General features: G+C 42.1%; 1 protein-coding gene across 7 annotated transcripts in view; it reads left to right on the top strand.

Annotated features, from left to right (window-relative positions):
* The window catches only part of MACROD2 (mono-ADP ribosylhydrolase 2), a 1043571-nt gene that overhangs the window by 604654 nt on the left and 420613 nt on the right, over window positions 1-18304 (top strand). For all 7 annotated transcript variants that reach the window (XM_082215586.1, XM_082215585.1, XM_082215587.1 and 4 more), the window contains exon 7: window positions 5403-5433. In XM_082215586.1, coding sequence (XP_082071712.1) covers window positions 5403-5433 — 31 coding nt within the window. The remainder of the gene's footprint in view (window positions 1-5402; window positions 5434-18304) is intronic.

Below are 18304 nucleotides of genomic sequence, written 5' to 3'. Positions count from 1 at the left end.
CTGAATAGAATCTGAATCACATGCACCACAAGGCCTATGCAGCCTCAACTTAAGATGGCTCCCTGGCCTGGCTTTGCACTGCAAAGTTTGCAGCAGCACGTGCAACAAAATGGCATCCAGCATTCAAAAACCTCCTCAGCTTACATTAACTAGCCACACACAAGGCTCCACCCCCCAGTCATTCTTAGACTTCTTATTGGGTGAGCAACACAGCCAAGAAACACAGTTAGAGCCTCCCTCCTCCCTGGCCAGCAGGGAGGGAGAGGAGCTTCTTCCTTTGAAATTTAAGGGACATCATTTAAGGGACATCCATCAATAAGGGACAGCAGCAGGACATGGCACTGGAATAAGGGACAGTCCCTTCAAATAAGGGACATTTGACAGCTATGCGCTTCACAGCAAAAGTAATTGGTGAGTGAATGATCATTTTGGCATTGCGGAGTTAATTAGCACATGTAGTAGGACAGAACACCAGTGTCTCTATTTAGTCCCAAATGACTAGAACTGAACTTTTCAGTTCAGCAGTTTCAAGCTAGAGTTTGTCTTTCCAGTTCCATTTCCCCCAGGATGACTATCTTAAGATCAATAACTGGATAACTTGGTAGGTTGAAATAGTGCCCTATTGATTTCTATGTATTGCCATTTCTGATGTCAGATTCGTGCACATTTATTCTTTTGCAAGAAGAAATTCTGTGTAGAATGCGGGAGGAAATTGCTGGCCAGATCACATTTGGAGATGAGCAGGTGATGGACTATTGGCTTTGTGGCCAGCATTATTAGTGTAATGGTGTTGCTAGAGTAGAGGTGGGAATAGAGTTATCATTGGAATTTGTGTCAGGGTCTGATTTCTGTGTTTGTGTCTCTGTTGCCTGTCTTTGAGAGGGAAGGCTTATTGCCCAGATAGGCTGTAGATCCTTGATTATATGTTGGGGGGGGTGGCTTTAGCTGGAAAATGTATAGATGGCAATGAATGGTGTTCTGTCCCTTCTAGGTCTGTCCTGTATTATATTATTCCTGGCTATGCACCAGGCCTTGGTAGTTTGCTTTTTCACTTCATTGGATGGGTATTGTAGTCGGAAAAAAACCTGATGCAAATTGTTCAGCTATGAGCCTATATTTCTGACATCATAGAGTTGGAATAGACCACAAGGATAATCTAGTCCAACTTTCCCCCAATGTGGGATTTGAACCCACGACTCTGAGATTAAGAGTCTCATGCTCTACTGACTGCACTAACCAGAGGCTCTGATCCAGACTTCTGGCACCACTTAGGGATGCTCCTGACAATGGAATCGCTGATTCTCCCTCTTCCTGCTGCAGTTTCTGCCCCACTAGTCTGCTCCAGAGTGTTAGGGTCCTTCCACAGGGGAAGGAGGGACCCCTATCCCCTTATGCCAGCACAATCTGGCCAACAGACCAGAAGCCTTCCATGAACAGAAGGAGCATTTCTACTTGCAGAGGCTTAGTTTGGATCCAACCCACTGTGTGCTAGCTGCTTATGAGCTATTCTCCAAGCAATGCAAGGCTTGGTGAGGGGAGTGTGTTAGATTTTAGGCCTCAGGAGCATAGCTGTCAACCTTCCCTTTTTTTGCAGGAAATCCCCTTATTCCAGCGCCGTTTCCCGCTGCTTCCCGCTGCTATTTCGGATTGTTAGATATCCCATAGACTGTCCCCGGGATCAGGCTGCTGATCCCTTATTTTCAAATCTGAAAGTTGACAGCTATGCTCTGAAGAGACATTGCAGCATGGGGATAAAGGCACCGTTGAACCAAACTACACATTACATTAACCACATGTGTGGTGGAGGAGATAACTGTCCCCCCATGCCTCAGTCTCAACACCCCTGTTTTTTTATCTTGGGAGTAAAGCTGGTATTGACACTATAAAAACAGCCAACATCCCAAAATCTATACAGTGCTAGTGCAGAGTTAAAACATTTCCTTTGGCCTTCTGCTTTCTCCTCTCCTCATTTCCCCCTTCTGCCCCACCAATTCTTGCTCTCCGTGAAGCCTGGCACCACCAATACAATTCTCAATGCCAGTGTGCAGGGCTATTCCCCTGTTAACAGGCTTTCCCCATCCACTTCTCTAAGCCTGTTTGTTCAAATGATATTTGCTCTAAGACTTCTTGATAGGTATTTTGCTGTTGCATTGTTTTTCTTCTTGGTGTTGGCAGCCACCTCAGCCGGAGAGCAGAAGCAATTAAATTTTTTTTATTATTTTTTTAAGTGAAAAATAAATAAATAAACCTCTCAATTCTCTGCATATTTAACTACCATTCTTTGACACCCAGTGATATTTGAAATGGAAACATCAGATTGTGTGTGTGTTTTTGTGTGTGTGTTTTGCTTTTTAAAAAAGAAAAATCCAATGAAGTCAATTCAGCAACTGCTTTGATGTATTTCATAATATTCAACTTAAATGTAACTTCTGGCACTTCAAGCCGATTGCCCTGTCCTCCAGAGCAGCTGAACCATTTTTCTCCATTTCCTATAATGACAGCCTTTTACTTTTTAGAAAATTGTTACCATATTGTCCCTTAATTTGTTTTCTAGGAATAAGAATACCTTGTTCCTTCAACTTTCTCTCACTGTCATGCTTCCTGTACTGTATTCACCATTGCAATTGCACTCTGTTCGTTTCCTGTTGTTCTGAAAATACAGCGCCCAATAGAATCTGAAATTCCACAGTTTTTGCAACGAGGTTCAAACAAAATATTACTTGCCTTCAGATTTTTGAACTTCAATCTGTATAGTCTCTAATCTTTTTCTGTGCAAAGAATCCCTTTATTTGATACTTTGTTCTACTGCCTCTAGAACATTTCTTCTTTGAGAAATATGAATATGCTGTGCTGCGAGGAGTTTGCTATATGTATCTTTCAGTTGTGCCCTCTGTAGTTTTGTACTTTCCACTTCCTACACCCAAATAATTTATATTAGAGTAGATCCCTCCAGAAATCTGCTTCATGATATGTCATCCCCCCCATTTTGTTAATAAATGGAATCTGTGACGAAACATTGCAGTGTGGAGTGCTCCTTTTCATAATGCCAGCCAGCCATGTCTTCATCCGAGATATTCCATTAATTTCCACTCCACTTTCCCCAGTTTTCTCTTTCCTCCCACCATCAGTCATGTACTCCATGGCAACTGAACATGCCCGGTCTCCTTAGTTTTTTAATGGGTTTTTTTGTATCATTCTTCCAACTCAGGGTTTCCTGCACGCCTCCATCTGGTGTGTAGCTGGTGTCATTTTAGCTACATAAGAACACACACTTGGAGAATGAGTGTGTCATGAATATTAAGGACTGTTGCTCTCAGTGAGACCTCTTTTATTCTACTGTTTGAGTTGGTTGGCATCTGTCTGTCTTGGGAGACGATGAAGAAGTGCACCTTTGGGGAATGAGGTCAAGCTGTTGGAAGGTCACAGCGCCTGCTGTGGCTGTAGAGACTGATACAGGAGAGACATGTTTTGCTGTAGTTTTTTTGCAGCTAGTTTTTTGGGGAAAAGTTAGAATCAATTTGCAAAAACAAAGATGATTGCTGTGCTAATGCATACTTAAGGTATCCATTAGCACAACATTTCATGTTTATGCGTTTGCAGCAAGGTCAGATGTGAAGAGTAGTTCAGAGTCCTGCCTTGTCCAATCCGGAGTTTCGCTGGTGAGATAGGAGCAAAGGTTTGGCCTAATATGGAAGACCTGCAGATACCTGCAAGGCAGTTTGGATTATGAGAATAATGCTATAAGTCAAATGCAGCTCTGTACCATGTGCTTCTAAAGGGTCATGGAAATCCTTTCATGGCTATGTTTTGTCAGTAAAATGTTGCACAGTCGTACCTTGGTTTTTGAACAGCTTAGTTTTCAAACGTTTTGGCTCCTGAACACTGCAAACTCAAAAGTGAGTGTTCCAGTTTGCAAACTATTTTTGGAAGCCGAACGCCCAACGGTCTGCAGCTTGCAATTGGCTGCAGGACTTTCCTTCAGCCAGTCAGAAGCTGCGCTTTGGTTTCTGAACGTTTTGGAAGTCAAATGGACTTCCAGAACGGATTCCGTTTGACTTCCAAGGTACGATTGTAGTGCTTTCACAAACAATCCAGAGGCATTAAGATGTTGTTCCAGGGACCTTTAAAGGCTCCAGCTCCTTCAATGCCTTAAAAACAAACAAACGCAGGAGCTTAAACAGAACAATGTTGCTGCAGTTCCCATAGATCCCAGCATTGGGAGTTTAGCATAGGATTGGGAACTTTTTAGCCTCTTTTATCACATGGAAGAGCCTAGTGTGCATGGTTTCCCCCTTTCGAGCTTCCTTCCACCCAATGTTTAAAGGTCTGGGGGAGGAGTTGATCAGGACAGTCACACTATGGATGATGCCAGCATGCATTCCAACCCCCCAACAAGTTATATGACTGCTGTATTAGGAGAAGGAAGAGCAGAGTACAAACTCCTCAGCTTCTCTTATGAGAATTTCCCAAGAAACATTTTCCGAAGTCAAGATAGATATCTGCTTTCTTACCTATTAAATGTATTATCTATTAAATGTCAGGGGACGCGGGTGGCGCTGTGGGTAAAACCACAGTGCCTAGGATTTGCCGATCGTATGGTCGGCTGTTCGAATCCCCGTGGCGGGGTGAGCTCCCGTCTTTTGGTCCCAGCTCCTGCCCACCTAGCAGTTCGAAAGCACCCTTAAGTACAAGTAGATAAATAGGTACCGCTTTATAGCAGGAAGGTAAACGGCGTTTCCGTGTGCTGCGCTGGTGCTGGCTCGCCAGAACAGCTTCGTCACGCTGGCCACATGACCCGGAAGTGTCTCCGGACAGCGCTGGCCCCCGGCCTCTTAAGTGAGATGGGCGCACAACCCTAGAGTCGGACACGACTGGCCCGTACGGGCATGGGTACCTTTACCTTTACCTTTAAATGTATTATCCTATCAAAGAAAGAGAGTACTTTGTTCTTTGTTCTGAACAAATCTATGCTGTCTTCAGGTGGTCATCCCAGTTTCCTCTAGATGCTTGCAGATTGATCACATTGTAATTGTTCTAATAGCGTCTACATTATGTAAGTCGCTTTTATTGTTGTTGCTGTTGTTTTTTTAAAAATCCCTGGGTCCTCCCTCTTTTCACATTTGGCAAGGCACTATATGTTTAGCGTTGTCCAAAGTGCTGCAGGACCTTATCTGTTCTCCATTGAGTTCACAAAGAAAATTGTGAGCAGCTTTCTGATCTCCTGAACTAGTTCTCTCAGCATTCTGGAGGGCATTTCATCAGGCCCTGCCAACTTAGAGGTAGGGATTTCTTTACACGAGGCAGTTTGTGGTTTCCTCATTCTAAATGATTCTGTGTAATAAGTGATTCTGAGGCAAAAATAAAATAAAATTCTAATTTACATCTTGGTTTTTGTCTTGCAGGCGTTCCCGTGTATTTCTACAGGAATTTATGGTATGTAAAACCCATTATAAAGTTTCTGTTCAAGCTATATTTCTTCATGACAAATAGTCGACTTTGGTTTTAACAAGGGTGTTTTGTTTTGTTTTTGGCTTTGCTGGAGCGTGTTCTAGTAGATGTTGCATGGGTTTTACATATTCAGTATTATTAACAATTTGTTCTACAATGCCTAGTGGGCTGTGTTGTGCTATCAAATTACAGGCTATGGCCCAAGGACCCGACAGAGAATTGATCTGGGTTTGCAAACAGCTACGCAGCTTAATATTACATGAATAAGAGAGTTTGATTGGCTTCCGTAGAAATGCCATTCCCATGGTGGGTACAGGGCTGAAGATAACAGATGCTGCAGGGTTCTGTATAAATGAGGTATTAGAAGTAGTGCTATAGTATTGTGGGAATAGAGCCTTGTGTGGTACTGTGGGCCATGACTCGTGTTTTGTATACAATTCCTTGTATCGCCGCCTAATAGGATAACAGACAGCAGGGCTAAGAAAGACCTCTGCTTGAGACCTTAGAGAGCCACTGCCAGTCTGAGCAGGCAGTTGAGGCATCATGTGTTCATATTGGGCCAATCACTGCCTCTCAGCCTAACCTACCGCACACGGTTGTTGTGGAGATTAAATGAGAAAGGCGAGAACCATGTTCACCACCTTGATCTCCTTGGAGAAATGCAGCAAACAAGCAAACAAACAAACAAATGTTTTCTCAGGATGTAGACAAGATGGAGACAGTAGCCAGGTTTCTGCAACACACAATGAGAATTTGTGAATGCTATACAACACTAACTTAAGTGCTAAATGCAGGGTTTATGGTAGGGTTTCTTTGGTGTGTGGTTTTGTTTGTATTGAACCCTACTGGAATCTAGTACGTATGCCAATAAAAGTTTGAGAATCTAAACAAATAAATATTGGAATTCTTAGACCATAGTCTGGCAGAAATTGTTATGTTTCCACAAGCTGGGTGCTGGGTGTTTTGGAAGAGTGAATATTGACCAGTCAGAACTGGCAATGGCTAAAAGCTTGTGTCAGGTATACACAGTGCTTTTTTATTGGGGGGGGGCACAGGAGTATGCATACCCCTAAACATTTTGTGAATCTAAGTTTGGCCTCACTGAGGGGCAGTATTTCAATATGAGTAGGAAAATGAGAGTACCCCTAAACATCTTTTAGGGGAAAAAGCACTGGGTATTCATGTGATAACGAAATGAAGGTGTTGTAGTTGATATGAATTTCCACAGACATAGTGCCTTATATTCAGAGGGAGTTTTGATGGTGAGCTACACATGAATTTAAGCATTTCTCAGTTGAATTAATTTAATATTTTCTCATCTAGTATCAAACCTGAGTTGCTTTCTCCTCTTTTTGCTTCTGATCATATCTGCATTGCCTGAATACAACTGCGTTTTGCAGACATAACTGATTTTTTAAATCTTCCAATCTAGATCCTGATAAGATTATTTATAATTGGAGGTGGCTAATGATATAAAACACAGCGGTGTTTTCTATCATGATGCATATTTTTGTCATTACCATAGGAAAGCAGGACAGCCATGATTCATGGAATCTGTTGTGAAGTGAAATGCAAAGAAAATTGCAGGTTGTTTTTGTGACAGCCAAATTTAACAGAAAATAAAATGTGTCAGAAATGAAGTATATTTTCTGGTTGATCATAGATGTGGTTTAATGCTATTCTGAGCTGCATCAACAGAAGTCTAGTGTCCTGATCAAGAGAAGTAATAGCACCACTTTATTCTGCCTTGGTCAGACCTCAACTGGAGTATGGTGTCCAGTTCTGGGCTGGCATCACAGTTTAAGAAGGCTATCGACCAGCTAGAATGTGTGCAGAGGCGAGTGACCAAGATAATCAAGGGTAGGACCCAAAACAATGGATTCAAGTTATAAGAAAGGAGATTCCAACTAAACATCAGGGAGAAATTTCTGACAGTAAGAGCTGATGAGCTGATCAACAGCAGAACAGGCTCCCTCAGAAAGTGGTGGACTCTCCTTCCTTGGAGGTTTTTAAGCAGAGGTTGCATCTGTCATGGATGCTTTACCTGAGATTCTTGCGTTGTAGGGTTAAATGACCCTTAGGGTCCCTTCCATCTCGAAAATTATATTATTCTATGCAGATTCAGATCTGAGTGCCTTTATCATAGCCTGTCCACCTGTAATGGGCACTATCTGTCAGTTTGCCTTAGAATAGCTAGGAATTATCTGAGATCATCTGCAGAGAAATGGAGTCACTCCCAATGGCTTGGAAGATGTGTGCGCACATCTCCATCTCTCCTCCTGTCCCCCGCCGGTCCCCAGCTCCAACGCATCTCTTTCCTTGTGTTGGAATACAAAGCACAAGGAAGAAGAGTAAGGATTGTCCCCTCTAGCCTTGTTCCTGGCCTCCATGTGTTTACTAGACCTTGTGAACTAACTGTAGTGTATTCACACTGTACACACACAGGCTGTGTTCACACATCATGGTAAACCAAACTATGCCTTATCAGGACTACGTGGATAGTAGTCTTTGCTCCTCCCTGGTCGTTTTAGCTCAATATAGGTTTGGCTTAGGGTGTCATCCAAATCTGGGATTGTGGTTAAACTGCCTCCTCTTTATCTATTGTCTGTACAAACTTGCACAATTGGAACATGTGTACAGATAGAGGCAACATGCACACAGTTTGTGCAGTCACATAAAGAACAGCATGGTGTCCATATGAGGAACCAGTTCAAAGAGTTTCTATGGAATATTCATTACAAAATGATTAAAATATTGACTGGTTGTTGTTTTTTAAAAAAAGTTCTTAGTAAATAGAGCAGCTGCTGCTTGGAGTCCATTAGGATATTCAAAGTATTTCAGCAGTCTAATTAGCTACTCTGTCTAAGAATTTGTCATATACATTATTTAACAGAGATCTTATTTTAAATGGCATGCTACCCATGTTCAAACTGTTCCTTCAGTCCATTTCTCTCTGGAATACATTCTACATGCTTAGAAATTATTACCAGGGTGTCCATTGATTAACACTCAGCCATCTAAAATTAGCATTAATAGGATATATTTAGCAGACATACTGACTCCAGAAGGAGGATTAAAGGTATTAAGCTCAGTGCCTTGATGGGCACTGCCCTCTTGTTCTTGCTCTCTTGTATTATGAAATGTACATGTGCTGTAAATTTGTGATGTCCACTCGACAAATAGATCTATTGTTTCACCGTAATTTGAGACTAAATCTCAAAATCCACAGTACTACATTTTATCTTTTCTACTTTGTGTAGCCGTTCTGGTTAATGCTGCACCAATATTTATATTTATTTATATATATATACATACATACACACACACACACACATATATATATATCTTCCCCCCACCCTAGGAGGTGGAAATGTTTATGAAGAAACATTACTTTCTGCATGTATAGTTTTATTTTTTAAAAAAATCTTTTTTAAAGTATAGGAAGGAATTAAATGCAGTGCTAAAGCATCCATTCTATCAGGATAACCATTTCAGTTTGCCAGAAGGATTACTCCGAGCTTCTGCTTAAGCATGTTGTTCTGGGGGTTATGCCCACCCACCCCTGAGCCAATTTTGGGGGGTGTGGGAGAGGAGGGGAAGAAAGCTGCATTGTGCAAGCATAGGTCCTTGCACAGGCTTCTTCGTCAACCCATCAGGGATCACAATAGTGACCAGTATAGCACCACATAGCCAATCAGATGTTGCTGTGTGAGGATGTTACTGAGGCCAATGACACCTCTTGTTAACCTCTTTGAGCCACTTAGGCCTCACATGACAGTGCATATCTTGTACTCTTGGATCCAGTATCAAATCAGCAGGGAGGACTGGTCACCATCTGTCCAAACCTCACCAGGTTGTGGTCCATCCATGACAACAGGGTTATTGGACCCTGCCCACACTACTTGACCACTACCAATGTAAAGGTAAAGGTACCCCTAACCATTAGGTCGCAGACGACTCTGGGGTTGCGGCGCTCATCTCGCTTTATTGGCCGAGGGAGCTAGCGTTTGTCCACAGACAGCTTCCGGGTCATGTGGCTAGCATGACTAAGCCGCTTCTGGCGAACCAGAGCAGCGCACGGAAACGCCGTTTACCTTCCCACCGGAGCAGTACCTATTTATCTACTTGCACTTTGACGTGCTTCCGAACTGCTAGGTTGGAATGTGCAGGGACCGAGCAACGGGAGCTCACCCCATCGCTGGGATTCAAACCGCCGACCTTCTCATCGGCAAGTCCTAGGCTCTGTAGTTTAACCCAAAGCGCCACCCACATCAAATACCATGTTAAGTATGCACTGGGCCCACAATGTACAGTCTCATGGTTGTCAATGTGGCCATGATGTCTTGAGACGAACCACATAAGGAGGCCTTAGTGCAGGGGTCTGCAACCTTTAAGACAAAAAGAGCCACTTGGACCCGTTTCTGAAGGAAAAAAAAAACTGGGAGCCGCAAAACTCGTCATTATAAAAATAACTTTTTGTTACTTTTTTATTATTTCTTTGTTTGAGCCCTCAGAATTACTCCTCCTCATAGAAATAAACATTAAATTAACAAGTTACCTTTTTGTGTGTGTGTTCTTCACTCCCCTTCAAAACAGTGACCAGCGTACATGCCCCCTTTCAATGCAGTAACCAGCGTACATGCCCCTTACAATGTAGCGGGTGGGTGGGAAGGTGACGTCGGGACGGTGCGTGACTAACGCACGCACCGCCCCCATGCGACATCACAGCCAGTACAGCGCCCGCCACAGTGGGGAGTGTCGGGGCGCACAATGCGCCTCCTCCCCTCGCTAGTATCCGCCCCGGAGCCGCGGCAAAGGTGTAAAAGAGCCACATGCGGCTCCGGAGCCGCGGGTTGTAGACCCCTGCCTTAGTGTGTTGGTTGAAGTTGTTTGGGAGCACTTCTACGCCACTGCCAAAACTACCTCCACCAGTTCAGACAGTGAGGTTGTTGGGCAGTGGGGCCAGTGTTACGTCTCTCTGGTCAAACTCTAACTCTCAGCTCCAATGGAGGATTGCTGCAGCACTTTTTTATGTTAATATACAAAGACAGACAAAACAAGGCATCTTTATTTTCCTTCTCTTCCTGTTCTAAAACTGGAAGAACCAGTGTGTCATCACGCTCGGTTATTTTGCTATCAGTATGCTAGATAGGAAAGCTGCTATATCACTGGATGAGTGCAACCAAAGAATGAGACTCCACATGGCTTTCTCTAATGAATGGCTGATACTGTTCCCTAGCCAGGAACCAGATTGAGATGGTGCGCTGTAGCTGCTTCTTCAACCTCCACGTCCATGGGTTTTGCTTGCGCTAATGACAGGGCATTTCAACCCTGGAAGTGGATTCTGACTTTATCTCTTCAGCACCTGTTTAATGTACTGTCTGCTATTGACTACTGTGAACCTTTCCCCCTTTCTTTTGTCTGGAGATGTAACATCCAAGAAAGCTAATGTATCAGCAGCAAATGAAATTCAGTGACAAGAGTGAAATGTGGCTTTTGCCACTCTTGAGTGAATTAATTTTGAAAGCCGGTATAGTCAATGGATAAACAATGAACGGAGGGTCTGGATTCAAGTCGGACCTTTCACACCATCTCACAGCATGGGAATCAATAGCCCCACGGGTTTGTGATGAGGGAGGAGGCATTCAAAATGGTAAAGTATCTTACTGATCAAAAGGGTTTGATGCAATATGGGACTGGAAGATGGGACTTTTCTTTTAAAAAGAAAAGAAAGAAATTCAAAGAATCCGAAGAAAGTGCTTTTAAGATTATTTTTGGTGGAAAAACTCCCACAAATGTGCATTTTCTTGTTAAGTAGGATGCTTTTGTGTCCTCATCATTTAACTCCTTACAATTTTTTTATAGTCTCCTTTCTTTGTGCTTTCATTTCAGATTGTCCACAAATGAATTTCAGGATGTTCACTCTTCATTGTATTAATGAAGAAGGAAAATCATATGAGGAAGGCTAGGAATAATAATAATAATAATAATAATTTATTATTTATATCCCGCCCATCTGGCTGGGCTTCCCCAGCCACTCTGGGCAGCTTCCAAAAAACATTAAAATACTGTAATACATCAAACATTAAAGCTTCCCTAAAAGAAGAAGCTTGTGGTATAGTTCTCCTGTGACTGCAAGGGAATGCTTGACTGCTGCATAAAGAAATCAAGGAGAAGGCTATGATTTATTTATTTATTTTTTAAAAACACCTTTCTACAGCACTGGCTTAGCTAGTTTTTCATATTCAGTGACGTCTGATGTGAAATAACATTACAATATCCTGTGTCCTAAGAGTATTGCCTGCTGTTTTGAACAATTTGAATTATTTCTAACTTAGGGCAGCTCCTCTTTGTACACTTTTTATTCCAGTACAGATACAATATACACAACAGATATCAGCCAGGGAGCCAGAGTAAGTTACTATCTCTCCACTCTCTTTCCTCAGCAGGTGAGGATAAATGAGAGAGAAAGAGATTATGCATCACTCCCTGAGCCCTTTGCCTAGGATGGAAACTAAATACTGAATAAACGGCCGGCTTTCCTTACTTTCCATTTGAAACATTTACCTAGTGTTTAAAACATATTGTTCAAAAGAAGTGAAATATTTATTTCATGATTAACAATTCCCCGATCAAAAGACGAGTTTGATAAACAATTTCCTTAACTAAAACCTCGGTTAACTACTACAGTTAATAACATTTCTCGCCCTCTCCAAAACCAATAACGTTTTCCAATTCGCATCAAATCCAGTGTGAAATCGGTCTTTGTTGTTTCATTTAGTTGATATTATCCTCCTCGATCTTGTAAAGCCAGTTCACAGTGCTGCTGCTTCATCAGGATCCTAATACATTGGATCCTCAGTCCACAGGCTGATTAACAAGGTAGTGAAGTAGCATTCAATACCCTTTATCAACTCAGCTAAACCTTAGGTTTGGAAGTGGACAGTTTCTTTATGGGTGGTACTGGTGACAGGCACACCAAAGTCCCCTTGTTCACTATAATGGGGTGAACTGAAAGATTAGGCTGTCAGGCCAGCCAGAGACCTCATTTTTCTTCCATGCTGCATAGGTTGCCCCTTACTGCAGCCAGCATTTGATTGCGATTAATTTGTCAGGGTTGGTTGTACAAAGGAAATGAAGAAATGGATTGCCAATTACAGTTAGTCTGCTTGCGGAGTGCCCCTCAAAGCAGTGCCATTCCACAACAGTGACAGCTTAGAAATAAACTGCATTTGCTTTCATTGAGCCAAACCCCAGTCCTCGGTGTATTTCAACGAAGCAGAAAAGGTGACTAAGGTGACCTTTTCTCTCTTTGCTCTCTTAACAACTCCAGTGGATAGTTGACATACATTGCCCATCTTGCAAGCAGGCATACAAATAAAGGTTGTTATTTTTTTGTTATCCAGCTGGTAAAAATGCACTTAAATTCCAGCTGGAAACAGAACAAAATTCTGAAGGCACCAACCCAGTCTTGCCCCAGTTGTCTTCTCCAGCAACTGGGAGACACTGGCCTGTGAGGGCTCCAATTGGAGAACAGCCTTTACCCAAGGTGTCATGGGCTTTGAAGACCCTCAAACTCAGGACGAAAGGGAGATGCGTGCTAAGAGGAAGAAACACTTGGCAAACCCTCAGTGTGATCAACTCCTGCCCGGAAACCCATGTCCCCATTGTGGAAGGACGTGTGGATCCAGAATTGGCCTCCACAGCCACTTACGGACCCACTGTTAAAACCGTGTTTATGGAAGACAATTTTACTTGGCTGTGAGTGATCGCCAAAGAAGAAAGAAGACAGTAAATCTGCAGAAAGTGAACGTCCACAAAAGTGAAAATGGTTGTTCAGTCTGGAGCTTGCCAGCCATTACCCAGATGAGAGCACCCCCAGATGCACTGCAGGGTTGCAGTTTGTGAAACACTGTCAGGAAGCCTATTCCAGAGACAAGCCCATTAACCATTCAGGTCTGCACCCAACTTTGTACATCAGAGATGAGGAACCTCACATGTGGGGGCCACATGCAGCCCTCTAGGCTTCTCTACTTGGCCATTGGGACTGTGTCCAGCCACACGTCTTCCTCCGCCCTGATATACACTCTCCTTGAGTGTTTTTGCCTGGCTATAATGTGCTATTGAGCTCTGCTCATGCTTCCTGCTTGCCTGGCTGGAGGATAAAAAGGGTTGAGTGGGGTTTGGCTCCTGGACCTGCCCACAACTGGCATAGAAGCTTGTGCAGAAGGAAATGTGGGTTTTCATTCTACACTCACTTATCAATGTGCAGTAAACCTCATGCCTGAAACATATTCCCATTGAAACTACCACCCTGGGAAGACTGGATCATATGCTATTTTCTGAAACCTTTCTTCCAGGTATGCCCCTTCCCCTGTATCTGTTCTTGACCTCTCCCATGACTCCCACCAGATGTCAAAGAGAACAACAATTAACCTCAAAGCAACAGGAATCTAGGATTATGAAATGGGATTATTTATCCAGTCTGGAAATATAGCCCATGTTATTGAGTCCTCACTCTTCTTATTTTTCATTTTCCACCCATAACACCCACTCAAAGCCCTGTATTCCTTGTTATTAGTAACAAGTATACCATCATTAACACAACAATGGGATAAGAATATGTTGTAAACTGAGATTTTGTATTTAGGATCATGCCAAAACAGTATTGAGGAATTACTTGGCAAGAAGCATTTAGAACATGTAAAATATTTCGAGAGACTTAACAGCATAATCCTATGAAAGCCTATTCAAAAATAAGTATGACTGAATTCTGTGAATTTCTTCCCATTTAAGCATGTATAGGACTGTGCCTGCAAATACTGCCCTACCAATAAAAATAAACGAATTAAGTCAGACACCTGTAGGGTCAGGAGGCCAGTTCTTTCAACCTCTCAGGCTGGCAGTATTGAATTGCTGCATCAGATTAATTGAAACAACACCTTGCATGTTCATTTAGTCAACATAACATTATCCGCTTAGCAGAGAGACCAGAAGGCGTTTAGCGTCACCCTCCCCTCTCTGAATCGTCTTCATTCTAGCTGGCCACTATAAGAAAATTATGTAACATTGAACAAGTTGTTGTTTTCTTTTTCCCTCCTCACCACTTTTTCCTTTTGTGCTGTGCCTGTTAAACTGTAATCCCGTTTTTGTTTTAATCTCTGTACAATGCTTATCAAAATGCAGACACTTAGTAGATCATTGTCACTATTAATGTCAATAGTAAATAAATAGCTCCTGCTAACGGAAGACAGATGAAACAATATTGTCCCTTAGTTGTTGTTGTTTTAATGAACAAAAATGATCTCAGACCAATTTTTGGGAATTAAACTGCTGTAGAAAGATGGAGCTATAGACAGATTGTTAGACTGATGAAGACTGACAGTTTGGTTTAACATTATAACGAGGAGAAAATTAACAGTTTATCCCTATTACAATGAAAGCAGACTAAAAATTAATTCTCCTGGCTTGGATCCTGAGAGTTTAGGAATAGTACTGTGCTCCCAGTGGTGGCAGGTGGAAGGAGTTGATTTTCATCATTCTCGCTGCCCCCTGTATCCCCACCCCAATATGCTCCAAAGGTTTGAGAGACATGCTCACAAACCCCCATACCCCAAACAGCATGGTAAGTGACTTTCAGTGGCTTTGAGAAGAAGAGGGGATCAGTGAAAAAAATCACCTTTCCCTATTCCACTGTCACAAACTTCTCCTGGATCAACAGCCGCTTCATAAATAGCGGGAGGGGGGGGGATCAGGATCCAAACCATTGCCTCTTGAGCAGCACACAGAGAAAATACAAATCCTGTACAGAACATGGGAGCAGCTATGTCCGGACTTGGAAGAAACACATTTGCAGTTTGGTCATAGGAATTTGAAGTTAGGAAGGAGAGACTTGCTCTCTCCAAAATGGCTCTGTGCCAGTTGGACCTCTATAGGTGAGGTTGGTTTAGCTCCTTTCATAGTCAAATAACCCAAACCAACCACTATTAATTGTTGTTCCACTATCCTTTTAAACATGAGGAAATCCACTGCCTCAGACTGGCATAAACTGCTTTATATTTATATCTACTGTTTTACGTAGATATTCAATATTTTTGTGTCTGAAAGGATGGGAGGATCACAAACAATCCCAGTTTGTTTAGCTGACCAATTATCCCATGATTCATGTTGTACCAGCTTTCTGTACATCTGAAAACACAGTTAAGGCTGAAATTAAACGGGCTGCTTATTTACCAGTTTTTTTCAGGATCCCAGCTAAGCTTGTAGAAAATCTCACTGCTATAAAATTGGATTACTTGTGTGTTAAACCTGTATAGCAATGATCTAAATTTAGTCCAGGAATTGCACAGATTTCTATTTAGGAGTAAATTTCAGTATCCCTTATCGAGTGGTAGTGGCAGTGCATTAGGTTAGGTTAGCTGCGGTTGAAATAATTTTTTATCTATCTTTTCCTATTCCTTTAAGCTACGTTTGTACTTGCATGTTTTCATCTTCAAGGTAAATAGCAACTTCAGGGAGCTGTTTAGACTGGAAAAACAGTACAAAAGGACTGATCTTTCCTCCCCTAGAGAAGTGGCCCTGCCCCAGTTTAACAATTGTTTTTTTAAACTTTATGAAACCTTCAGTCCCAAAGATACATTATTTAGTCAAAAATATATTGTGTTGATCCCAGTTCAAACCTCGAGCTACGTTATAAAGCCCAAACTCCTTTCAGATTTTTGGATTAGATTGGATTGACCACACTGTGTTGTGTAGAGCTTATATTAAGCATCAAAATTGCTATCAGTGTCAGCCCTGCTAAGAGTACATATCAGTGCAAATTGGATCTATCAGAGTAATTGACCAATATAAGGCATAAGCTTAGACAATGAGTCATAATAGCTTTTCATTTGATACACTTTAATAGCCTCAAAACATTAATCATTTTCTTATGTCTTTTAATTACCATAAAGTAGTTATGCTTAACGTCTGTAATAGGCTCTATACATTATACCGCTGTGCTTTTTAAACCATGCTTTTTATGGAAAGTTGTAAATATAATATAAGAGCCCATTATGGGTCCTCAGCCACTTTAACCTGCTGCCGTTATCAGCTCAAGTAAAGCACAACAAGATATTTCTGACCATATTTTTAATGGATTATGTACTCTCCTCATATTCATGCAGCAGCAACTTCTGCCCCTGTTGTATTTTAAAAGGAAATTATGTTCATACTGGTGTCTGCTGGAAGGACCAGTATAAACCAGTCCAAGCTGTTGAATGAGAACCCATTCCTGTTATGGAAAAACTATGGTTTAGTCTCTCTGTGACGGCTGACATATGAAGGCATATAAAGAAGTAATTCTAAAAGAGGGAGGAAAATAAATCCGTCATCTTGTCCATGATGTGCACGATTGGCTTTTTCTTCAGGTGTGGAGTCAATAGCCTTGCACACTTCTTGTCTGGAGGTGTTATTATGATGGTGTACAAACTGTGTTTATAAGGCTCAGATCTTAACCCAACTTGCCCGTTGGGTGCAACTTACACACTGAATTCATTTGGATTTATTTCTGAATATATGTGGCTACGACTGAATTGTAATTGTTGTTATACAAAACTGATACTTTCATGAAATGTTGCATAAATTATTCACATAGAGTCATCATTTGACTTACGTGTACCATCTTCTTCCAGCAGCTGTTGGGCATCCAAGGTCTGGTTTTCAGGTTTACTTTATTGTGTGTGTGCACATAGCATAAACAAATGGTGCTTTCATGCTAGATTTATCATACAAAAATATGTTAACTTTGTGCCACATATATTCATAGAGGCAAAACATTGTGAGGACTATCATAATTAGAGGGGGAGGAGGTTGAAGAGGAGGGGGAAATGGCAAGTTAATTTCAGTGGCTCATAATACAATCCTGTGCATGTTTACTCAGAAGCCCCACTGTATTTGTTGAGGCTTACTTCCATGAAATTGTGCTTATGATTGCTGCCTGTGTTGGCAGGATGTCCTACATTTTCATGTCTTAGCCAGGGGAGTCTTCAACAGAGGGCCTGGCCTTAAAGTAGGCTCTGGGTCAGGTGCCTTAAGTGCCATCTGGAAAAGTGCCTGTCTACCTGCAGGAATTCCCCAAGAGTAAAGGTATCTTTGGGAGTGAGACCCTCCTCACAAAGAGACCTCTGCAAAGAAAGGATTTGATAGGGTCAGCTAAGGTTGGGGCGTGGCTCCTGCCGCTTTAGCTCAGAAACACCAGTGCTGAGCTGAAATATGTGCTAGAAAGTCTATGTACCAGCTTTGTGTCCTATCTGCTAGCATGACTTTCCTTTCTTCCAACAATACATCTGATTCCCTGTTGTGCTGGTTTCAGCAGGGATTAGATACATTCTGGTGCTCCTGAGTGTGTCCAATCCCTTCCTACAGCAATGTGACAGGGAAAGGTGCCAGTTTCAAACAGACTCAAACGTACAGCCACTTTGGGAGCACGCTACCAATTGTATATTTGCAGCAGTGACTTTTATCTTTCCTGCCCGTGATATCAGGAGACTGATCCCTCCCACCTGTCAATGTGGCCCACAGAGGTTTATCTACTTTGGGATCCAACCCTCCAGCCAAAAGTGGGTCCCCCACCCCTGATTTACAAGATGAGGTTTCTAGAAGGACAGTTCTATCTTATTGGTCCTATAATGCAATTGCTATTTCTTTTATGAAACAGTTCCATCAGATTAGATTTGCAATATAAAAATACATCTGCTGGTTAAATAGAACTGATTGTGCCCCAAGAACTCCTGCATCTCAGTATTGCAAACATTCCTTCCTTCCTTCCTTCCTTCCTTCCTTCCTTCCTTGATCCTGTATTCATGCACTTGCATTC

This window comes from Podarcis vaucheri (assembly GCF_965113315.1).
Source record: "Podarcis vaucheri genome assembly, chromosome: 3".
Lineage (NCBI taxonomy): Eukaryota > Metazoa > Chordata > Lepidosauria > Squamata > Lacertidae > Podarcis > Podarcis vaucheri.
Note: the sequence above shows the minus strand (reverse complement) of the source record. Positions and strands in the feature narration are given on the sequence as shown.